We start from the raw sequence: 25,928 nt of genomic DNA on the forward strand, positions 1-25,928 counted from the left end.
CTTCATCAGTTGGACCTTTGCAGTAAGGGTAAATGTACTTCATCAGTTGGACCTTTGCAGTAAGGGTAAATGTACTTCATCAGTTGGACCTTTGCAGTAAGGGTCAATTCACTTTGGCAGTTGAACCTTTGCAGTAAGGGTCAATTCACTTTGGCAGTTGAACCTTTGCAGTAAGGGTCAATTCACTTTTTATTGCACATTATTTCAAATGAATGTCTTACTGCCGCCGATAGCCTACCACCAATTCAAAAGTTCTCTCTAGAAATCAAAATTACATCAGATTATTGCATTTTACAATACAAATATGTAAAAGCTCCTAAATTCAATTACATATAGATGCAGTTCTTAGAAAAAATAACATTATTGGTCTTGACTTGTTGAGGCATAAGACTGGAGGTGATCTGGCCATTTGATATCTCTGTGCCTTAGTGAAGTTAAGCTCCTAGCCAGGCATGGCTCTCTGAGGCTAGAGGGAGTGCATGCAATGCTCATCACACCACTAGGGGCATGTTCTCTAGATCCTGTGGGACTTCCAGACACAAATCACTGGAGCTGAAACACTGCATCTGCATGGACATTTCTCCAGCCGTTCCTGAATCCCCCGTTTGGCTCCTTACCCCACCTCTTGCCTGCTACTCCTCCCTTTCCTTCCACTCTTCTTCTCCCTGCTCTTCATCATCCACCTGGACCTCCTCCAGCATGACGCTGGCATCGCAGGGCCCCACTATGCCCCCTCTGTGTGCTCCGTGCCCTCGTAGCCTATGCCACTCACCAGGTCCACATTACTGCGGGTGGGGCGAGGGGCACGGGCCACAGTAAAGACCAGCAGACACAGGACCATATATATTTATATTTCATAAAACAGCATTAGCACTTACCCTTCCAGAAGTATGTCCTGTCCTTGCAGAAACAGCTCCTCAGCTCCTGTTTGAATCATAACACTCAAAGATTCCTCAAACAAAAAATCTGTCTCACTTTCCCGATCAATCTCTTCTATAATCTGGTGCAAATCTGTATACTTTGACTTCGTTTTTCATGATTTATTCGCCATGATGTCTTAAATGGAATCGTTGAAAATACAACTTTCCAAAATGCTGTTGTGCGTAACAAGCGTCACAGTAACTCCTCTGATGGTCAAGGCGAGAATGGAGTTCCTTACGCGTGCATTTACAAACAAGGAATGGTGGTCCAACCCAAAACCATTACATACTGGCGTTTACCTCAGCTCATTGGCTATCTACCCTGCTAGATTTCAAGAAGATTAGTGGTCATTGGGCAGAAGTACAGTCAATCAACGAAGCTTCGCTAAAATTATTGGTGCGCAAGGTAGTCATTGCTCGTAGTCTTCAAATCAGTTCACTTCGGTCAATACTCCCCGTAAAAAAAAACAATGACGTTTGGCTGTGTTGCAAACATCCAGAGGAATGCACTGAAACCAACCATGACTAGATAAACCATGGTTTACTGTGTGTAATTACGTCGAATGCTCTGTAAAAAATTGATAGAGATGGAATTCACAGCACAAACGGGTTACAAAATGTTTTGATTTAGGCTATAAAAATGGATTTTATCAAAGAAAACGGCACTTCATTTGATCACTGGGACCCTCAGGAAGAGAAATAAGAGCAAGATATCAGAATGTAAGTCATAATTTTACCTTCAGATGTGAATGTGTAACAACTGTCATGGCGGAAAATGTTTCTGTTGTTGATTGCTCTTAAACAAAAGCATGGTATTTGTTCTCTGTAATAGCTATTTTACATCGGAAAACGTAGTTTGATTACCAAGATTCAAATCTTTTGAAGGATGTAAAACACTTGCATTTTCAAGAATGTTTAATGTTACGACGTTGTATTTTTAGTTGTTACTCTGAAATTTCCCCTGATGTTGATCCCTGTACGGGGATCGCAGCCATAAGAGGTTATTAACGTTTAAATATAGTTATAGAAGTTGTATGAGATACGTATGCTTAGGGGTCTGCAGAGTGATTTCAGGGTGTTTTTTAAAATGTATTATTTGCGGACCCCCCCCCCCCCCCCCCCCCCCCCCAATAAACATTCCTACCAACAACAAAATAAACACAATTTGAATTACATATTTACAGTAGAAAATATCTTCTTTCTGATGATGTCAACTTTATTTCTCAACTCCTAATATTGAGTTCATTACACTCATTGGAGCTTATTACACTGTCTGACATAAACTTTGAAAAGCACCCGCGAGTACGGGTCACGGGAAGTGCTGCTGGTAAGCTTTCTTGACTTCCACATTTTTGCCAACACATGGCTAACCTTTGTTTAACCAGATAAACGGCTGCATTTAGCAAAAATGTGTTTGGATGACCTTTTCTACAAATAGGCTATGTTGGCGTTTACACTTCCTCTTCAAATTACGTGAGTAGGTCAAAATAATGAAAAATATCTACCGAGTTGTGAAAGTTTATTACTTCTCCCTGCCGTTATCATTCACCTGATAAGACCAGACGTGATTTATAAAACATTTTGCTAACTAGCCCAGATAAGTCTTCCATTCTGTCACAGTACATCACAGTTTACTAAATTAATTAATTAATAAGTCAATGTGTTACTGAAGTAGACTTGCCTTACCATAGAACTAACTGGCTACAAGTTATTTATGCAGTACCTTTCAGGAACGTATTATGTACAGTAAATGTCAGAATAATCTAGACATCTATGTTAAATTTGTCCAAATCGTCGTTTTGTCATTTTCGTTGCAATGTCCACTTAAAATAAGCTGAGTCTTACCGCAGAAACACATTATTTGGTCATTACTTTTTTTGTACAATTTATGTTGGAGATTGTGTGGGCATCACTTACCTGGGCAAGGGCACAGCCTGTGAGTGAGTAAGTGAGTGAGTAAGTGAGTGAGTGAGAGTGTGTGTGTGTGTGTGTGTGTGTGTGAGTGTGTGAGTGTGTGTGTGAGTGAGTGAGTGAGTGTGGGGCAAGGTGAACCTGACTGGGAATATGTCAGTATAAGGAGCGGGCGTCAGAATTGGCACCTGCTGTGACCCAAGCCTCTTGAAATGTACCCCCCTCCCCCTTCAGTCTTTTTCTGACTTGGTTATTTCTGGGCTCGTTGAGCCTCCACCTCTGTAGCCCACGACGTCTGAAAAGAGACACAAGGGTGTATGTAAATTAGTATAAGCCCACAATTCAGTCTGAGACTGCCAGCTACCAGTAAATGATACTAATAATACTGCTAGCGATGAACTCTTTCTAGGCCTGAGAAGCTGAATTATTTTTTATTTATTTAACTGTTGTTTTGACAGTCATGCTGAGACCAAGATCTCTATTTCAGAAGAGCCCTGTAACAAAAATATGTTGTGTACAGTATTACAATAGAAAGCTCATTCACAACAAGTTCATGCACAAATGAAGTGCTTTCAGAATGGTATGAATTTGTGATTTTTATCTGTATGAATCCACTGTGAGACTGTTCTATCTAAACCAAAGAGACCAGAAAATACCAGTATTTTGGAATTGATTTAACCGGTAAAAGTATTTATTTTTAGAGGTAGACCTGGCTGGCTGAGAGTGCACTTTCTACCAACTCATCTTCCATCAGACCTATCCTCAACTTCTCCTTCCCTTCTCTTTCCGCAGGTTTAAGACAGGCCAGATCAACGGAGACCTTCTAATCTACCATGTGCTGCTGACCCTGAAGCCTTACTACGCCAAGCCCTACGAGATCGTAGTGGACCTGACCCACGTGGGGCCCAGCAACCGCTTCAAGACAGACTTCTTGTCCAAGTGGTTTGTGGTGTTCCCGGGCTTTGCCTACGAGAACGTGGTGGTGGTCTATGTGTACAACTGCAACACGTGGGTGAGGGAGTACACCAAGTACCATGAGAGGCTGCTGACAGGCCTGAAGGGCAGCAAGCGGGTGCAGTTCATCGACTCGCCGGTGCGGTTGGTGGAGCACGTAGAGGCAGAGCAGCAGAAGCTCCCCGCAGCCACGCTAGCCCTGGAGGAGGACCTCAAGGTGTTCCACAATGCCCTCAAAGTGGCCCACAAGGACACCAAGGTCTCCATCAAGGTCAGTATGGTCTGTGTGTAACCCTAACTTTCACACTGGCTACATGGAAAACAGGGTATGGGGAACAAGGAAGTATGGAGATAGAGGGCAGGCAGGAACAGCAAGAATTGTTTACAAAAAAAAGTGCATTGGACATTTGTCGCAATATCAAATCATTTCTGGGTAACAATTAAGTACCTTAATGTGATTGTTTTACGTTAAAATGGTCAAAAAGAAAGAGGAAAAAATATTTTTAGCAAAGGGCAGTTTCTCAAGCAGTTTCTGACAGAACTGTCAGGGAAGGGAGTGGGGAGGCAAACTGAAAATTAGCTGTGATTGGCATAGTACCAAAACTTCCTCTCTTTATTATTGGTCTATTAACTCATTTACAGCATGGTGATGTCACCATGGGAGGTCAAATCTCCAGAGTACCAAAACTTCCTCTCTTTATTATTGGTCTATTAACTCATTTACAGCATGGTGATGTCACCATGGGAGGTCAAATCTCCAGAGCACCAAAACTTCCTCTCTTTATTATTGGTTTATTAACTCATTTACAGCATGGTGATGTTACCATGGGAGGTCAAATCTCCAGAGCACCAAAACTTCCTCTCTTTATTATTGGTTTATTAACTCATTTACAGCATGGTGATGTTACCATGGGAGGTCAAATCTCCAGAGCACCAAAACTTCCTCTCTTTATTATTAGTCTATTAACTCATTTACAGCATGGTGATGTCACCATGGGAGGTCAAATCTCCAGAGCACCAAAACTTCCTCTCTTTATTATTGGTCTATTAACTCATTTACAGCATGGTGATGTTACCATGGGAGGTCAAATCTCCAGAGCACCAAAACTTCCTCTCTTTATTATTAGTCTATTAACTCATTTACAGCATGGTGATGTTACCATGGGAGGTCAAATCTCCAGAGCACCAAAACTTCCTCTCTTTATTATTGGTCTATTAACTCATTTACAGCATGGTGATGTTACCATGGGAGGTCAAATCTCCAGAGCACCAAAACTTCCTCTCTTTATTATTGGTTTATTAACTCATTTACAGCATGGTGATGTTACCATGGGAGGTCAAATCTCCAGAGCACCAAAACTTCCTCTCTTTATTATTGGTCTATTAACTCATTTACAGCATGGTGATGTCACCATGGGAGGTCAAATCTCCAGAGCACCAAAACTTCCTCTCTTTATTATTGGTTTATTAACTCATTTACAGCATGGTGATGTCACCATGGGAGGTCAAATCTCCAGAGCACCAAAACTTCCTCTCTTTATTATTGGTTTATTAACTCATTTACAGCATGGTGATGTCACCATGGGAGGTCAAATCTCCAGAGCACCAAAACTTCCTCTCTTTATTATTGGTTTATTAACTCATTTACAGCATGGTGATGTTACCATGGGAGGTCAAATCTCCAGAGCACCAAAACTTCCTCTCTTTATTATTGGTCTATTAACTCATTTACAGCATGGTGATGTCACCATGGGAGGTCAAATCTCCAGAGTACCAAAACTTCCTCTCTTTATTATTGGTTTATTAACTCATTTACAGCATGGTGATGTCACCATGGGAGGTCAAATCTCCAGAGCACCAAAACTTCCTCTCTTTATTATTGGTCTATTAACTCATTTACAGCATGGTGATGTCACCATGGGAGGTCAAATCTCCAGAGCACCAAAACTTCCTCTCTTTATTATTGGTTTATTAACTCATTTACAGCATGGTGATGTCACCATGGGAGGTCAAATCTCCAGAGCACCAAAACTTCCTCTCTTTATTATTGGTTTATTAACTCATTTACAGCATGGTGATGTTACCATGGGAGGTCAAATCTCCAGAGCACCAAAACTTCCTCTCTTTATTATTGGTCTATTAACTCATTTACAGCATGGTGATGTCACCATGGGAGGTCAAATCTCCAGAGTACCAAAACTTCCTCTCTTTATTATTGGTCTATTAACTCATTTACAGCATGGTGATGTCACCATGGGAGGTCAAATCTCCAGAGCACCAAAACTTCCTCTCTTTATTATTGGTTTATTAACTCATTTACAGCATGGTGATGTTACCATGGGAGGTCAAATCTCCAGAGCACCAAAACTTCCTCTCTTTATTATTGGTTTATTAACTCATTTACAGCATGGTGATGTTACCATGGGAGGTCAAATCTCCAGAGCACCAAAACTTCCTCTCTTTATTATTAGTCTATTAACTCATTTACAGCATGGTGATGTCACCATGGGAGGTCAAATCTCCAGAGCACCAAAACTTCCTCTCTTTATTATTGGTCTATTAACTCATTTACAGCATGGTGATGTTACCATGGGAGGTCAAATCTCCAGAGCACCAAAACTTCCTCTCTTTATTATTAGTCTATTAACTCATTTACAGCATGGTGATGTTACCATGGGAGGTCAAATCTCCAGAGCACCAAAACTTCCTCTCTTTATTATTGGTCTATTAACTCATTTACAGCATGGTGATGTTACCATGGGAGGTCAAATCTCCAGAGCACCAAAACTTCCTCTCTTTATTATTGGTTTATTAACTCATTTACAGCATGGTGATGTTACCATGGGAGGTCAAATCTCCAGAGCACCAAAACTTCCTCTCTTTATTATTGGTCTATTAACTCATTTACAGCATGGTGATGTCACCATGGGAGGTCAAATCTCCAGAGCACCAAAACTTCCTCTCTTTATTATTGGTCTATTAACTCATTTACAGCATGGTGATGTCACCATGGGAGGTCAAATCTCCAGAGCACCAAAACTTCCTCTCTTTATTATTGGTTTATTAACTCATTTACAGCATGGTGATGTCACCATGGGAGGTCAAATCTCCAGAGCACCAAAACTTCCTCTCTTTATTATTGGTTTATTAACTCATTTACAGCATGGTGATGTCACCATGGGAGGTCAAATCTCCAGAGCACCAAAACTTCCTCTCTTTATTATTGGTTTATTAACTCATTTACAGCATGGTGATGTTACCATGGGAGGTCAAATCTCCAGAGCACCAAAACTTCCTCTCTTTATTATTGGTCTATTAACTCATTTACAGCATGGTGATGTCACCATGGGAGGTCAAATCTCCAGAGTACCAAAACTTCCTCTCTTTATTATTGGTTTATTAACTCATTTACAGCATGGTGATGTCACCATGGGAGGTCAAATCTCCAGAGCACCAAAACTTCCTCTCTTTATTATTGGTCTATTAACTCATTTACAGCATGGTGATGTCACCATGGGAGGTCAAATCTCCAGAGCACCAAAACTTCCTCTCTTTATTATTGGTTTATTAACTCATTTACAGCATGGTGATGTCACCATGGGAGGTCAAATCTCCAGAGCACCAAAACTTCCTCTCTTTATTATTGGTTTATTAACTCATTTACAGCATGGTGATGTTACCATGGGAGGTCAAATCTCCAGAGCACCAAAACTTCCTCTCTTTATTATTGGTCTATTAACTCATTTACAGCATGGTGATGTCACCATGGGAGGTCAAATCTCCAGAGCACCAAAACTTCCTCTCTTTATTATTGGTCTATTAACTCATTTACAGCATGGTGATGTCACCATGGGAGGTCAAATCTCCAGAGCACCAAAACTTCCTCTCTTTATTATTGGTTTATTAACTCATTTACAGCATGGTGATGTCACCATGGGAGGTCAAATCTCCAGAGCACCAAAACTTCCTCTCTTTATTATTGGTTTATTAACTCATTTACAGCATGGTGATGTCACCATGGGAGGTCAAATCTCCAGAGCACCAAAACTTCCTCTCTTTATTATTGGTTTATTAACTCATTTACAGCATGGTGATGTTACCATGGGAGGTCAAATCTCCAGAGCACCAAAACTTCCTCTCTTTATTATTGGTCTATTAACTCATTTACAGCATGGTGATGTCACCATGGGAGGTCAAATCTCCAGAGTACCAAAACTTCCTCTCTTTATTATTGGTTTATTAACTCATTTACAGCATGGTGATGTCACCATGGGAGGTCAAATCTCCAGAGCACCAAAACTTCCTCTCTTTATTATTGGTCTATTAACTCATTTACAGCATGGTGATGTCACCATGGGAGGTCAAATCTCCAGAGCACCAAAACTTCCTCTCTTTATTATTGGTTTATTAACTCATTTACAGCATGGTGATGTCACCATGGGAGGTCAAATCTCCAGAGCACCAAAACTTCCTCTCTTTATTATTGGTTTATTAACTCATTTACAGCATGGTGATGTTACCATGGGAGGTCAAATCTCCAGAGCACCAAAACTTCCTCTCTTTATTATTGGTCTATTAACTCATTTACAGCATGGTGATGTCACCATGGGAGGTCAAATCTCCAGAGCACCAAAACTTCCTCTCTTTATTATTGGTTTATTAACTCATTTACAGCATGGTGATGTCACCATGGGAGGTCAAATCTCCAGAGTACCAAAACTTCCTCTCTTTATTATTGGTTTATTAACTCATTTACAGCATGGTGATGTCACCATGGGAGGTCAAATCTCCAGAGCACCAAAACTTCCTCTCTTTATTATTGGTTTATTAACTCATTTACAGCATGGTGATGTTACCATGGGAGGTCAAATCTCCAGAGCACCAAAACTTCCTCTCTTTATTATTGGTTTATTAACTCATTTACAGCATGGTGATGTCACCATGGGAGGTCAAATCTCCAGAGCACCAAAACTTCCTCTCTTTATTATTGGTTTATTAACTCATTTACAGCATGGTGATGTCACCATGGGAGGTCAAATCTCCAGAGTACCAAAACTTCCTCTCTTTATTATTGGTTTATTAACTCATTTACAGCATGGTGATGTTACCATGGGAGGTCAAATCTCCAGAGCACCAAAACTTCCTCTCTTTATTATTGGTTTATTAACTCATTTACAGCATGGTGATGTTACCATGGGAGGTCAAATCTCCAGAGTACCAAAACTTCCTCTCTTTATTATTGGTTTATTAACTCATTTACAGCATGGTGATGTTACCATGGGAGGTCAAATCTCCAGAGCACCAAAACTTCCTCTCTTTATTATTGGTTTATTAACTCATTTACAGCATGGTGATGTTACCATGGGAGGTCAAATCTCCAGAGCACCAAAACTTCCTCTCTTTATTATTGGTTTATTAACTCATTTACAGCATGGTGATGTTACCATGGGAGCACCAATCTCCAGAGCACCAAAACAGGCTGAAATTTCAGGCAGTCTTTTCAAACAGCTTCAATGTCATTTTCACAATTTTACAATATTATTCCATCCTCATAGTGTAGAAATATGCAGTATAAAAAACACAGGAAAATCATGTTTTTCACTTCTCTATGCCTCAATCAGTTTGAATAGATTAGTTTGTTGCCAAAAGGGAAAGTGGAAGATTGAATTGATTGGTTATTGAGTCCTGCTTTGTGTTAGCAGCATAACAGCTGGTCTGTGTTGTCATTGTTGTCATGTACACACTTGTCTCTCAACAACAACCCTCCCTATTATCCCAGGTGGGCTCCACGTCCGTCCAGGTGACGTCAGCAGAGCGTACCCGTGTCCTGGGCCAGTCCGTATTCCTCAACGATGTGTACTATGCCTCTGAGGTCGAGGAGATCTGCCTGGTGGACGAGAGCCAGTTCACCCTGACCATGGCCAACCAGGGTACACCCCTCACCTTCATGCACCAGGAGTGTGAGGCCATTGTCCAGTCCATCATCCACATCAGGACGCGCTGGGAGCTGTCGCAGCCAGACTCAATCCCCCAGCACACCAAGATCAGGCCCAAAGACGTGCCGGGCACCTTGCTGAACCTCGCCCTGCTCAATCTGGGAAGCTCTGACCCCAGCCTCAGGTCATTCAACATAGCTAGCTTCTAGGGGTCAATCAGGGCAGGTCTTGGTGTAGCATGAGCATATGAGCAGTAGCTAAATGAAACAATTAATTTCCTGCAACTTCTTCATCCAACTTTCTGCTTTGAAATGGAATATAGTAACTAACTGTGTCCCCTCCACAGGTCTGCAGCCTACAACCTGCTGTGTGCCTTAACCTGCACCTTCAACCTGAAGATCGAGGGCCAGCTGCTGGAGACCTCAGGCCTGTGTATCCCTGCCAACAACACCCTTTTTATAGTCTCCATCAGCAAGACGCTGGCCGCCAACGAACCCCACCTCACCCTGGAGTTCCTGGAGGAGTGCATCTCCGGCTTCAGCAAGTCTAGTGAGTCTAGAACACGGAACGTGCATAAATGCATTGACTGAAATTAATTCCAAAAGATGGCTGCTCTTGTCTTTTCTACCTCACACCTGCTTGCCCACTCTTTTTATTTACAGACTCACACCGACACACTAACTTTCTCTCAACACACAAACGCAGACACGCACTCACAGACCGGCCCAACGATCCACGTCAACCTGACCAGTTGCCATTAGTTTTGGGGGGACTGTTTGATTGCCATATCCATCAGTGTGTATTGAGCCATGGCTTCAGAGCCCTCAGCTCTCAGTGTGGGTGTCTTGTCATTCATCCACATGCCAACCTCTGTTCCTCCGCACTGTAGCAACAACAGAGGAGCTGGTGTTATCAAACCTCTGTTCCTCAACACTGTAGCAACAACAGAGGAGCTGGTGTTATCAAACCTCTGTTCCTCCACACTGTAGCAACAACAGAGGAGCTGGTGTTATCAAACCTCTGTTCCTCCACACTGTAGCAACAACAGAGGAGCTGGTGTTATCAAACCTCTGTTCCTCCACACTGTAGCAACAACAGAGGAGCTGGTGTTATCAAACCTCTGTTCCTCAACACTGTAGCAACAACAGAGGAGCTGGTGTTATCAAACCTCTGTTCCTCCACACTGTAGCAACAACAGAGGAGCTGGTGTTATCAAACCTATGTTCCTCAACACTGTAGCAACAACAGAGGAGCTGGTGTTATCCAACCTCTGTTCCTCCACACTGTAGCAACAACAGAGGAGCTGGTGTTATCAAACCTCTGTTCCTCCACACTGTAGCAACAACAGAGGAGCTGGTGTTATCCAACCTCTGTTCCTCCACACTGTAGCAACAACAGAGGAGCTGGTGTTATCCAACCTCTGTTCCTCAACACTGTAGCAACAACAGAGGAGCTGGTGTTATCCAACCTCTGTTCCTCAACACTGTAGCAACAACAGAGGAGCTGGTGTTATCCAACCTCTGTTCCTCAACACTGTAGCAACAACAGAGGAGCTGGTGTTATCCAACCTCTGTTCCTCCACACTGTAGCAACAACAGAGGAGCTGGTGTTATCCAACCTCTGATTCTGTGTGTGTGTTTAGGTATAGAGCTGAAGCACCTGTGTCTAGAGTACATGACCCCCTGGCTGCTCAACCTGGTGAGGTTCTGTAAGCACAATGACGATGCCAAACGTCAGCGCGTCAGCGCCATCTTGGATAAGCTCATCACCATGACCATCAATGAGAAGCAGATGTACCCCTCTATACAGGCAAAGATCTGGGGCAGCCTTGGCCAGGTGAGTAACCACACACACACACACACACACACATTCATACATCCTTGTTGTTTGACCTCAGTGTTTGACTAAAATGTAAATCTATCTTAGAGGGCACATGTTTACTTAATGTACTGTTAAATTTCTCCAAGCCCAATAAAAACGGCCCATGTTGGCTTTCTCAGAGATGAAGGCTTGCAGAGATGGGAGGAAGTCATGTAAAAGATGGGGACATGAATCCTCCAACATAGCTTGTTTTTAAAAAACATTTTTTTACATTTTTATTTTTTAATTGACAGTATCGAAATGACAGTACTTTGGGGTTTGAAGTGTTCTTCCTAAACAGCATTAGCTATCTACGTTGTACAAGTTGAATGGCTTGTCTCAAATGACTGTAGTATAGACATCTGAATATATCTCCATAGATAATAAACAACACATTCTAAACTCCTCTCTAATTTTTCATAACCATATCCATTCTGGGTGGTTTACAAGTGCACTTTTTGGGGAGAAGGGCAGTTCTGTGTTTCTGAGATATGACCTGTCAATTCTACACAATATATTTATTTCTGAACAGTCCTTAACTTTTAGCCCCACTGAATGCAACCCAGGTTGTATGTGACCTGGTGACCTGACCTGTGACCTCTGCCCTCAGATAACGGACCTGCTGGACGTGGTGTTGGACAGCTTCATCAAGACCAGCGCTACAGGAGGCCTGGGCTCCATCAAGGCTGAGGTCATGGCTGACACGGCTGTGGCTCTGGCCTCAGGGAACGTCAAACTGGTCTCCAGCAAGGTGGGTATCTACACTTTGAGCTAGTTTACGCAGGCTAACACATGCTAACACATGCTAACTGGGCCAACTGTTTTCAATGGCAAAATTGCTAACAGTTAACTGTCAGTCTAGATGCACTGGGAACACTGTCTTATGCTAACAGACACTCCATGTCAAGCCCAGTGTCCCAACATGGATGACATCACTGTCCTTGTCTTAATGAACCCTCTGGTCGGAGACCGTTTTCCTCTCAAACGCCACAATGTCACTAACTCAAAGTATACTTTAGAACAACTCTGTTAGAATCTTAATGGCGGCCGTTTACAATTCCAATTGGGATTTTCTAAATTATCATTTGGGATTAAGCAAATAAATATTTCTGTATTATCAATATTAAGATGCAAACCGTTTTAGTATGATACAAAGATAAACTCATCAAAACAGTGTCCTAGACAACATATTAAATGCTGTTTTTAATCTAAAATGTATTTCAAACTAAGAACATTTGCATTTAAATGGATTAATCCTTACCAATTTGCTTTAGTTACAGCTTCTTTACACATCATCCAAACTGACCGACTCATCAACCCCATCTGTGAGCTGTTTATCCCACCCTCACATCCCAACACACACCCTCACAGCCCAGGCTGACAATAGTAAGCCAGGCCCTCGCTCCTATTAAGGCAGACACTGTAAAGCATGGCAGTGAATGGTGATCATTGTGAAGATGTTTTGCTAAGGAACAGCAAACACAGTGCTCTTTTAGTTGAGGTGTCCCATTTTAGTCATTTACATCTATTTAAGTGACTAATCAATGACTTTAAGCTTCACATTTGATGAATCATTTTCAGGGTTTGTGTGTTCTGATATAGTAGTCTTAATGTCCACGTCATCCATCAGAGGGTGGGCATTGTTTGGTTGGCATGTTACAGCCCAGCCATTACTGATGTCATGACAGGCCAGCTATTGGGGACAAAGGGGACTTTGTCTGGTCCCCATGGCCTATTTGTCACCCGGGGCTTGAGCCAATGGTGTTTTATTTACAGATATAATCCCTGCCACCTTCTCTCTGCCTCCTATTTCGCCAACATCCCAAAATACATCTGAAGTTTTTTTAGGGATACCGCTCGCGTTTAAAATCAAAATAAGAACAAAAAGATGCTGCTCTTGGCAGATATTAATTCTGTTGAAATTAACGTCATCAGGAAGTTAAAATAGTCCAGCACAAAGTATATGATGTCATATCACTGACTCTACCTTCTAATACCTCATAATGATTGGCTATTTCCACACACCCTCTGACCAGGTGATTGGCCGGATGTGTAAGATCATCGACAAGACGTGCCTGTCTCCCACGCCCACCCTGGAGCAGCACCTGATGTGGGATGACATTGCCATCCTGGCCCGTTACATGCTGATGTTGTCCTTCAACAACTCTCTGGACGTGGCCACTCACCTGCCCTACCTGTTCCACGTGGTCACTCTGCTGGTGGCCACCGGCCCCCTGTCCCTCCGCGCCTCCACACACGGCCTGGTCATCAACATAATTCACTCTCTCTGCACCTGCTCCCAGCTCAACTTCAGAGGTGAGGAAGCACACCGTATCTACCCTGCAGACTATATACCATCTGTAGTTAAACAGCATACCCTTCCCTGGTCATTAATGCGTATGGATGCCACTGGGCTCCCTTGCTAGTAAGATAATTGAAAGACCCAATGTAAGCACTGCATGCAGTGAACCATGAAACTACTCAATAGAGGTCAATGTCTGTTATTTATGTTTGTTTAAAACAGTTTGCTATAGATATCAGTGTTCAGGGTTTTTCTTTCAGAAGAGCAACAAGTCATCTTCTCCTCTTGTCATGATCTCTTCCAGAGGAGACCAAGCAGGTCCTGAGGCTGAGCCTGACAGAGTTCTCCCTGCCTAAGTTCTACCTGCTGTTTGGCATCAGTAAGGTCAAGTCTGCTGCGGTCATCGCCTTCCGCTCCAGCTACCGTGACCGCTCCTTCTCCCCCGGGTCCTACGAGAGGGAGACCTTCGCCCTCTCCTCCCTGGAGACCGTCACTGAGGCCCTGCTGGAGATCATGGAGGTGAGGGAGACACACACACACAGGCATGCTCACACACACACACACACACATTACATACTATACAATACATTATACTATGTACCGTCCAGAATACAAGCAAAATACCAATATCTGACTGAATATGTCCTCTCTTGTAGGCGTGCATGAGGGACATCCCAGCGTGCAAATGGCTGGACCAATGGACCGAGCTGGCTCAGAAGTATGTCAGATTTCTTTTGAGACATATTCACTTTGACCACTATCAATGAATGTCTCTCAGTGCATTCGGAAGGTATTCAGACCGCTTCACTTTTTCCACAATTTGTTATGTTATGGCCTTATTCAAAAAAAAATAATATTAATTTAAATCCCTAATCAATCTATACACAATACCCCAAAATGACAAAGCAATAACAGGTTTTTAGAAGTTTGTGCAAATTTATAAAACACATAACTGAAATATCTAATATACATAAGTATTCAGACCCTTTACTCAGTACTTTGTTGAAGAACCTTTGGCAGCAATTACAGCCTTGTCTTCTTGGGTATGATGCTACAAGCTTGGCACACCTTTATTTGGGTATTTTTCCCATTCTTCTCTGCAGATCCTCTCAAGCTCTGTCAGGTTTGATGGGGAGTGTTGCTGCACAGCTGTTTTCAGGTCTTTCCAGAGTTGTTTGATCGGGTTCATGTCCGGGCTCTGGCTGGGCCACTCAAGGACATTCAGAGACTTGTCCCAAAGCCACTCCTGCGTTGTGTTGGCTGTGTGCTTAGGGTCTTTGTCCTGTTGGAAGGTGAACATTCAGCCCCGTCTGAGGTTCTGAGTGCTCTGGAGCAGCTTTTCATCAAGGGTCTCTCTGTACTTTGCTCCGTTCATCTTGCCCTCAATATTGGCTAGTCTCCCTGCTGCTGAAAAACATCCCCACAGCATGATGCTGCCGCCACCATGCTTCACCGTAGGGATGGTATTGGCCAGGTGATGAGCAGTGCCTGGTCTCCTCCAGATATGAAGCTTGGCATTCAGGCCAAAGAGTTGAATCTTGGTTTCTCAGACCAGATAATCATGTTTGTCAGACCAGATAATCTTGTTTGTCATGGTCTGAGATAGGGTTGCATATTTTGGGGAATATTCAGTGGTGGAAACTTCCTGTGGGATGGGAATTATGGGAATTAACGGAAATATATGCAAATTAATATTAATTGTTTTTTGCATTGGATATATTTACCATATCATATGGAGACAGAAACATAATTGCAAATGATAAAAATCCTTCCAATAGAAAGAAAAAAACGATTAAGTTACGAATATAACTTTAATTAAATGAGTTCACTCTTCACATGGGATGAACTTTAACTAAATGAGTTGACTCTTCACATGGGATGAACTTTAATTAAATGAGTTGACTCTTCACATGAGATGAACTTTAACTAAACGAGTTGACTCTTCACATGGGATGAACTTTAACTAAATGAGTTGACTCTTCACATGGGATGAACTTTAACTAAATGAGTTGACTCTTCACATGGGATGAACTTTAACTAAATGAGTTGACTCTTCACATGGGATGAACTTTAACTAAATGAGTTGACTCTTCACATGGGATGAACTTTAACTAAATGAGTTGACTCTTCACATGGGATGAACTTTAATTAAATGAGTTGACTCTTCACATGGGATGAACTTTAACTAAATGAGTTGACTCTTCACATGGGATGAACTTTAATTAAATGAGTTGACTCTTCACATGGGATGAACTTTAACTAAATGAGTTGACTCTTCACATGGGATGAACTTTAATTAAATGAGTTGACTCTTCACATGGGATGAACTTTAACTAAATGAGTTGACTCTTCACATGGGATGAACTTTAACTAAATGAGTTGACTCTTCACATGGGATGAACTTTAACTAAATGAGTTGACTCTTCACATGGGATGAACTTTAATTAAATGAGTTGACTCTTCACATGGGATGAACTTTAACTAAATGAGTTGACTCTTCACATGGGATGAACTTTAACTAAATGAGTTGACTCTTCACATGGGATGAACTTTAATTAAATGAGTTGACTCTTCACATGGGATGAACTTTAACTAAATGAGTTGACTCTTCACATGGGATGAACTTTAATTAAATGAGTTGACTCTTCACATGGGATGAACTTTAACTAAATGAGTTGACTCTTCACATGGGATGAACTTTAACTAAATGAGTTGACTCTTCACATGGGATGAACTTTAACTAAATGAGTTGACTCTTCACATGGGATGAACTTTAACTAAATGAGTTGACTCTTCACATGGGATGAACTTTAACTAAATGAGTTGACTCTTCACATGGGATGAACTTTAACTAAATGAGTTGACTCTTCACATGGGATGAACTTTAACTAAATGAGTTGACTCTTCACATGGGATGAACTTTAACTAAATGAGTTGACTCTTCACATGGGATGAACTTTAACTAAATGAGTTGACTCTTCACATGGGATGATTTCACTGAACAACAAAATGGATTATTGAATGATCCCCAATAATCCATCACATCTCCCAAAAACATTTTCAACATGTATCTGTAAAATGACACTCTAGAAACTAAAGCTTAGGTTGTCTTCCTTTCAGGCTTCCATGTAATTCTGCCTGGACATCCTCAATGTCCACCTCTTGAACATCAGACTCTGAGGCCTCATTTTCACTGTCACTTTCCAACCTTGTTGAGGATGGCTTGTTGTCAGGTTGAAAAAGCCTCAAATTTGCCCGGATGGCCACCAATTTTTCAACCCCTGTATTGGTCAGCCTGTTGTGTGCTTTGGTGTGTGTGTTCCCAAACACAGACCAGTTGCGCTCTGAGGCGACTGATGTTGGTGGGATTTGGAGGATGATGGAGGCAACAAGGGAAAGAGCCTCCGATCCGCTAAGTCCCTTCCACCAGGTGGCTGATGAGATATGTTGGCACGACTGCCATATTGCATCTCCATCCCAAAGTCCTTGTTCGGAAGTGGACTTTGCCAGACTGCCAAGAACCTTGCCCTCATCCAGGCCAAGGTGGCGAGACACGGTTGTGTTGACACCATATGCCTTGTTGATCTCCGCACCAGACAGGATGCTCTTGCCAGCATACTTGGGGTCCAACATGTACGCTGCGGCGTGTATGGGCTTCAGGCAGAAGTCTTCACACTTTTTAATGTATTTCAGAATGGCAGTTTCCTCTGCTTGGAGCAACAGTGAAGTGGGCATGGCAGTGTGGATTTCTTCTCTCACATCTGCAAGCAGAGTCTGAACATCAGACAGGATGGCATTTTCTCCCTCAATCTGTGCAAAGGCAACTGCTATAGGTTTCTCGGCAGACTGTGATATGGCCTTTTCTTGGAGAGACGCCTTCCCCTCCAGGAGACTGTCAAACATGATAACAACACCAACCCAACGGGTGGTGCTGGTCAGCTTCTATGTGGTGTTCTTATTCTTCTCACTTTGCTTGGTGAGGTAGATTGCTGCTATAACTTGATGACCCTTCGCATACCTAACCATTTCCTTGGCTCTCTTGTAGAGTGTGTCCATTGTTTTCGTGCGGAGCATATTCAATGCATGAGCAGCACAGCCAATGGGTGTGATGTGAGGGTAGGACTCCTCCATTTTAGACCAAGCAGCCTTCATGTTTGGATGGAAGAATGCACTGCGCATGCAGTGTTTTGCAATTCCATTGAATTGGTGATAGTTTAATCAAAGTATGCCACAAGACCTAGAATTACCTTGTGTATCCCACTTTTTTAATGAATTTAAGCAAAATTCCCAAAATTCCCAGGCTTAACTTCCCATGGAAAATCTCCAGAACAATTCCGGAAATTTACCTGAAAGTTTTCAACCCTTTGCAACCCTAGTCTGAGAGTCAGCATTAGCTTTTTGGCAAACTCCATGCGGACTGTCATGTGCCTTTTACTGAGGAGTGGCTACCGTCTGGCCACTCTACCATAAAGGCCTGATTGAGGGAGTTCTGCACAGATGGTTGTCCTTCTTGAAGGTTCTCCAATTTCCATAGAGGAACTCTGGAGGTTTGTCAGTGACCATTGATTTCTTGGTCACCTCCCTGACCAAGGCCCTTCTACCCCGATTGCTCAGTTTGGCCGGGCTGCCAGCTCTAGGTAGAGTCTTGGTCAGAGACATGTTTTTACGTTGTCATTATGGAGTATTGTGTGTAGATTGAGGATTTTTTTTATTGAATACATTTTCTAAGGTTGTAATGGAGCAATGTGGACTGGGGTCTGAATTCTTTCTGAATGCACTGTATATACACTCTATTGTGCTCTTCTCAAATGCCACCTATGTCGTCCACCAGGTTTGCGTTCCAGTACAACCCGTCCCTGCAGCCCAGAGCCCTGGTGGTGTTTGGCTGCATCAGTAAGAGAGTGACCCACAGCCAGATCAAACAGATCATCAGGATCCTCAGCAAGGCCAGCCCCCTGCTCAGCATAGACCGGGTGGGTCTACACACACACGCTGTTGGAGAGCTGAGTTTTAATGAGCAACTCTGTCTTCCAGAATTAACATGTATACACACACACACACACACACACACAGACTGTTGGAGCGCTGAGTTTTAATGAGCAACTCCATCTTCCAGAATTAACACACACACACACACAAACATTGAGGGGTGGTGGTGAGTGTATTTTACCTTTCCTTAGCTCAGTCTGCCAATTTTTGTCTGGCTCAGTCTGTACAGGCTAGGCTGCCTGTGGGTGCTATCTGCAATATGTGTGAGCTCTATCTGCAATATGCAGAGAGCTAAGTGTTTATGAGTGCACCAACCCACTAATCCAATGGTTTCTAATCCTCTAGCTAACATTATGGATACTATGATACACTCTCTACCTTTTCTTCTCTACCCCGCTACTCTCTATATCTCTCCCTCTCGTTTTATTTCCTCTTTTTCATGTTCGTTCTTTCTTTTCTTTCTTTCTTTTATCTCTATCTCTCACCCCACACCCTCTCTCTTTCACTCATCCTCTCCTGTCCTCTTCCTCCACAGGGGCTGGAGAGCTGCTTAAAAGGACCTGATAACTACAACAGCCAGGTGTTGATTGAGGCCACAGTCATCGCTCTGACTAAGCTGCAGCCCCTTCTCAACAAGGTACACAAACCGCAAACACAGAACACATGCAATACATAATGTGATTGTCTGTGGTCTACTGCTTGTCAAATTAAAGTTTTTTTGGTCACGTACACAGATTTGCAGATGTTATCGCAAGTGCAACAAAATGCTTGTGTTCTACTATTCAATAAAGAACCCAGCTGTAAGTTGTTGGTTCGTGATTTTTAATAACAATTTGGAATCGGAGGAAGGCTAGATTTGTTCTTTGTTATCTTAATGTGCTTGGTGCTGTTCCCGTATATAATGTATGTAACCTCATGGGTTATACTGTATGCTCCTCCAGGACTCCCCCATGCACAAGGCTGTGTTCTGGGTGGCTGTGGCTGTGCTGCAGCTGGATGAACTCAACCTGTACTCTGCTGGGACGGCCCTGCTAGAGCAGAACCTGCACACTCTGGACAGCCTGAGAGTATTCAACGACAAGGTAACAGACAGACACTCACTCTCAGTTCAATGACAAAAATTAAACATATATTGACATTATTTATATGCTGAATACACCCCCCCCCCTATCAAGAGTCCAGAGGAGGTGTTTATGGAGATCAGGCATCCTCTGGAGTGGCATTGTAAACAGATGGACCACTTTGTGGGCCTCAACTTCAGCTCCAACTTCAACTTCGCACTGGTGGGACACCTGCTGAAAGGTAAGGAGGGCCCAGGGCACCTGACTACATCTTGGCCCTAGCAACTCCCCTTCCTGTGACTGTACTGTGTATCATATAAACCACGGATTCTCTGTCAATATTTCTTAAGTAAACATTCTGAAAATGTTTGAATTTGTTTGGGTCTAATCTACCTAGATAAAGGATAGACGAAGACGTTGGCCTGACTTGCTGAGCCACTAATGAAAACCTGTCTTCCCACTCAGTCAGAGACCCAAACTAGCAATATTGACATGTCCTGCAGTGACAAAGAGCTTGGCAGCAGTTGTTGGTGTTTTCACTTGTCTCTAGTCTGTACTTGTCACTAGCTGCATTTAATGCTGTGTACTCTGTAGACCTTGATGTGTTTTAATGCTAACCGTGTTGAATTAATATGGCTATGTTACAATCTACCAAGCGAGCAGTGGAGTGGTGTATGGCTATGACTTACTTGGTTTCCCTTCTGTGCGTGTCAATGTGAAGGCTACAGACACCCGTCGCCCACAACGGTGGCTCGTACGGTGCGTATCCTCCACACGCTGCTGGCCCTGGTGGGAAAACACCTCAACTGTGACAAGTTTGAGGTCAACAGCCAAAGCGTGGCCTACCTGGCAGGTCAGTTCCAGTCACAGTCCTACACACTGACTCCACTCACCCACACTTTGTGTTGACTCACCAGACCTTCATTTTTTGTCAACTCACTAGACCTGCAATGTGCTTTTTGGATAGAAAGCAGTGCGTTGCTTTAGAAACATGATTTGTTAAACAGATATGATATTCTGTCATGTACTGCCCCCCATTGTTGGAATTGATTCCCTGATGCCGCTGAGGCATTTTAAGACTGGTGTTAAATTCATTAATTTAGGATTGCAGTTGTTCTCATTGATGTAATGGTTTATTTGTTGAAAGTGTACTATTGTAATTGTACCCTGTAGTCTATCTTTATTCTTATTTTATTTGGAATGTTTATTTTAAAATGTTTGTGCTCAGGGCACAAACCTACAAGCCCTTAACCAACAGTGCAGTTTTAAGAAAAAATAAGTGTTTTAAGTATTGACTAAATAAACTGAAGTAAATAGAAAACAGCAACGAGACTATATGCGGGGTACGGGTACTGAGTCAATATGCGGGGGCACAGGTTCGTCGAGGGAATTGAGGTAATATGTACAGTACCAGTCAAAAGTTTGGACATAACTACTCATTCACATACACGTGTTTATTATATGTTATTGCAGGTGTCGCGAAATGCTTGTGTTTCTAGCTCCAATAGTGCAGTAATGTCGAACAATTTCACAACAATACACACCAATCTAAAGTAAAATAAAATATAAATATTTGGATGAGCAATGTCAGAGCGGTGTACACTAAGATACAATATGTATGAGATGAGTAATGCAAAATATGTAAACATTATTGAAGTGGCCATTGATTTAAAGTCTGTATATAGGGCAGCACCCTCTAATGTGCTAGTGATAACTATTTTACAGTCTGATGGCCTTGCGATAGAAGCTATTTTTCAGTCTTTCGGTCCCAGCTTTTATGTACCTGTACTGACCTCTACTTATGGAAGATGGAGGGGTGAACTGGCAGTGGCTCGGGTGGTTGTTGTCCTTGATGATCTTTTTGGCCTTCCTGTGACATTGGGTGCTGTATGTGTCCTGGAGGGCAGGTGGTCCCCGGTGTTGCGTTGGGCAGACCGCACCACCCTTTGGAGAGCGCTGCGGGCGGTGCAGTTGCCGTACCAGTCGGTGATACATTCTTCCAGGATGCTCTCAATTGTGCATCTGTAGAAGTTTGTGTGGGTTTTAGGTGCCAAACCATATTTCTTCAGCCTCCTGAGGTTGAAGAGGCGCTGTTGCGCCTTCTTCGCCACACTGTCTGTGTGGGTGGACCATTTCAGTTTGTCAGTGATGTGTACACCGAGGAACTTGAAGCTTTCCCTCTCCACTGCTGTCCTGTTGATGTGGATATGGGGGTGCTGTTTCCTGAAGTCCACGATCATCTATTTTGTTTTGTTGACTTTGAGTGAGAGGTTATTTTCCTGGCACCACACTCCCAGGGCCCTCACCTCCTCCCTGTAGACTGTCTCGTCATTGTTGGTAATCAGGCCTACTACTGTTGTGTCATCTGCAAACTTGATGATTGAGTTGGAGGCGTGCTTGGCCACGCGGTCATGGGTGAACAGGGTTACAGGAGGGGGCTGAGCACGCACCCTTGTGAGGGCACCGTGTTTAGAAAAAGCAAAGTGGAGGTATTGTTTCCTACCTTCACCACCTGTCAGGAAGTCCAGAACCCAGTTGCACAGGCTTAATGATGAACTTGGAGGGTGCTGTGGTGTTGAATGCTGAGCTATAGTCAATGAACAGCATTCTTACATAGGTATTCCTCTTGTCCAGATGGGATAGGGCAGTGCGATACCAATTGCATGGTCTGTGGAGCTTTTGAAGTGGGTCTAGTGTGTCAGGTAGGGTGGAGGTGATATGATCCTTGACTAGTCTCTCAAAGCACTACATAATGACAGAAGTGAGTGCTACTGCACAATAGAAATTTAGTTCAGTTACATTAGCTTTCTTGGGTACAGGAACAATGGTGGCCATCTTGAAGCATGTGGGGACAGCAGACTGGGATTGAATATGTACTTAAACACTCCTGCTGTGCATGCTCTGAGGACGGGTCTCGGAATGATGTCTGAGCCAGCACCCTTGCGGGGGTTAACACGCTTAAATGTCTTACTGACATCTGCCACGGAGAAGGAGAGTAGCGGGCTGTGTCGGTGGCACTACGTTATCCTCAAAGCAGGCGAAGAAGGTATTTAGCTTGTTCGGAAGCAAGACGTCTGTGTCCGCGAAGTGGCTGCTTTTCTTTTTGTAGTCAGTGATTGTCTATAGAACCTGCCACATACGTCTCGTGTCTGAGCCGTTGAATTGCGACTCCACTTTGTCTCTATACTGACGTTTTGCCTGTTTGATTGCCTTACGGAGGGAATAACTACGCTGTTTGTATTCGGCCATATTCCCAGTCACCTTGCTATGGTTAAATGCGGTGGTTTGCGCTTTCAGTTTTGTGTGAATGCTGACATCTATCCACGGTTTCTAGTTAGGGTAGGTTTTAATAGTCACAGTGGGTACAACATCTCCTATACGCTTCCACACCATCTGTGTATTCGTTGATGTTCTTCTCAGAGGCTACCCGGAACATATCCCAGTCCGCGTCGTCAAACCGATCTTGAAGTGTAGATTCCGATTGGTCAGACCAGCGTTGAATAGTCCTTAGCACGAGTTCTCCCTGTTTTGAATTTCTGCATATAGGAAGGGATCAGCAAAATGGAGTCGTGATCAGATTTGCCCGAAGGGAGGGCGAGGGACGGCCTTGTCGGCATCCCGGAAGTTGGAGTAGCAGTGGTCGAGTGTTTTAGCAGCGCGGGTACTACAGTCAGTGTTTTAATAGAACTTTGGTAGCGTTTTCCTCCAATTTGCTTTGTTAAAAAACCCAGCTACAATAAAGGCAGCCTCAGGAAATGTGGTTTCCAGTTTGCAGGAAGGACAGTGAAGTTCTTTGAGGGCCGTCGTGGTATTGGCTTAATGGGGGAAAAAACAGGGCTGTGACTATAACCAAAGAAAATTATCTTGGGAGGTAATACGGTCTGCATTTGATTGTGAAGTATTCTAGGTCATGTGAACAAAAGCACTTGAGTGTTATCACAATCACACCATGAGTAGTTAATCATGAAACATAAACCCCCGCCCTTCTTCCCGGAGAGATATTTATTCCTGTCTGCGCAATGAACTGAGAACCCAACTGGCTGTACGGACTCAAGACAGTATATCCCGAGAGAGCCATGTTTCCGTGAAACAGTGTGTTACAATCCCTGATGTCTCTCTGGAAGGAAATCCTTGCCCTGAGCTCGTTGACTTTATTATCAAGGTATTGAACATTAGCGAGTAATATACTCGGAAGCGGTGGGTGTTGTATGCACCTCCTGATTTGGACTAGAAATCCATTCCAAGTACCTCTTCTCCGCCTGTGATATTTTGGATCAGCCTCGAATCAGTTCAATTGCCCTGGGGGTTACGAACAAAGGATCTGATTAAAAAAAGTTGTATTCCTAGTCATAATGCTGGTGAGTTACAGCTGCTCTGATATCCAAACGTTCTTCCCGACTGTATGTAATAACACAAAAAAAATGTTTGTGCTAATAATGTAAGAAATAACATAACATTAAAAAAATATATATAATAATAATAATAATACTGCAAAGTTGCCTAGGGGCTATAAGCACAGCTGCCCTATCTATCGGCGCCATGGGGGGGAATCAATGCAAATATTCCGGGTAGCCATTTGATTAGCTGCTCCTTTTGGACCTAGACATGAAGCTCTGGTACCGCTTGCCTTGCGGTAGCAGAGAGAACGGTCTATGCCTAGGGTGGCTGGGAGTCATTAGACATTTTTATAGCTTTCCTCTGACACGCCTGGTTGAGGTCCTGGATGGCAGGAAGCTTGACCCCAGTGATGTACTGGGCCGTACACACTACCCTCTGTAGTGCCTTGCGTTCCGAGGCTGAGCAGTTTCCATACCAGGTTGGGGATGCAACCCCCACCTGCTCTCTATGCTCTCTATGGTGCAGCTGTATAACTTTTTGAGGATCTTAGGATCCATGCCAAATCTTTTCAGTCTCCTGAGGGGGAATAGGCTTTGTCGTGCCCTCTTCACGACTGTCTTGGTGTGCTTGGACCATGACAGGTCATTGGTAAAGCTCTCAACATGATCCACTACAGCCCCGTTGATGAGAATGGGGGCGTCCTCTGCCCTCCTTTTCCTGTAGTCGAAAATCTCCTTTGTCTTAATCACGTTGAGGGAGAGGTTGTTATCCTTGCACCACACTGCCAGGTCTCTGACCTCCTCCTGTCTCATAGTTGTCGGTGATCAGTCCTACCACTGTTGTGTCATCAGGAAACGTAATGATGGCGTTGGAGTCATGCTTGGCTATGCAGTCATGGGTGTACAGGGAGTACAGGAGGGGACTGAGCACGCACCCCTGAGGGGCCCCAGTGTTGAGGATCAGCATGGCAGATGTGTTGTTACCTACCCTTACCACCTGGGTGCAGCCCATTAGGAAGTCTGGGATCCAGTTGCTGAGGGAGGTGTTTAGTCCCAGGGTCTTTAGCTTGGTGATGAGCTTTGATGTCACTATGGTGTTGAACGCTAAGCTGTCGTCAGTGAATAGCATTCTCACATAGGTCTTCCTTTTGTTCAGGTGGGAAAGGGCAGTGTGGAGTGCAATAGAGAGAGCATCTGTGGATATGTTGGGATGGTATGCAATTTGGAGTGGATCTAGGGTTTCTGTGATAATTGTGTTGTGAGCCATTACCAGCCTTTCAAAGCACTAAATGGCTACTGACGTGAGTGCTACAGGTCGGTAGTCATTTAGTCAGGTTTCCGTGGTGTTCTTGGGCACAGGGACTATGGTGGTCTGCTTTGAAACATGTTGGTATTAGACTCGGTCGGGGACAGGTTGAAAATGTCAGAGGACACTTGCCAGTTGGTCAGCCCATGCTCGGAGTACACGTCCTAGTAATCCGTCTGTCCCTGCGGCCTTGTGAATGTTGATCTGTTTAAAGGTGTTATTCACATCTGCTACTGAGAGCGTGATCACACATTCATCCGGAGCAGCTGGTGCTCTCATGTATGCTTCAGTGCTGCTTGCCTCGAAGAGCAAATTGAAGAAATATGCTCGTGTCACTGGGCAGCTCGCGGCT

At 43.4% G+C, this 25,928-nt stretch overlaps 1 protein-coding gene across 4 annotated transcripts in view; it reads left to right on the forward strand.

The window, feature by feature from the left end:
• The window catches only part of LOC139382196 (neurofibromin-like), a 106,109-nt gene that overhangs the window by 67,841 nt on the left and 12,340 nt on the right, over positions 1-25,928 (forward strand). For all 4 annotated transcript variants that reach the window (XM_071126075.1, XM_071126076.1, XM_071126077.1 and 1 more), the window contains 13 exons: positions 3,624-4,056; positions 9,565-9,905; positions 10,068-10,270; positions 11,364-11,557; positions 12,192-12,332; positions 13,618-13,897; positions 14,188-14,402; positions 14,540-14,601; positions 18,715-18,856; positions 19,408-19,509; positions 19,814-19,954; positions 20,048-20,174; positions 20,655-20,786. In XM_071126075.1, coding sequence (XP_070982176.1) covers positions 3,624-4,056; positions 9,565-9,905; positions 10,068-10,270; positions 11,364-11,557; positions 12,192-12,332; positions 13,618-13,897; positions 14,188-14,402; positions 14,540-14,601; positions 18,715-18,856; positions 19,408-19,509; positions 19,814-19,954; positions 20,048-20,174; positions 20,655-20,786 — 2,513 coding nt within the window. The remainder of the gene's footprint in view (positions 1-3,623; positions 4,057-9,564; positions 9,906-10,067; positions 10,271-11,363; positions 11,558-12,191; positions 12,333-13,617; positions 13,898-14,187; positions 14,403-14,539; positions 14,602-18,714; positions 18,857-19,407; positions 19,510-19,813; positions 19,955-20,047; positions 20,175-20,654; positions 20,787-25,928) is intronic.

Source organism: Oncorhynchus clarkii, chromosome 24 (assembly GCF_045791955.1).
Source record: "Oncorhynchus clarkii lewisi isolate Uvic-CL-2024 chromosome 24, UVic_Ocla_1.0, whole genome shotgun sequence".
Classification (NCBI taxonomy): domain Eukaryota; kingdom Metazoa; phylum Chordata; class Actinopteri; order Salmoniformes; family Salmonidae; genus Oncorhynchus; species Oncorhynchus clarkii.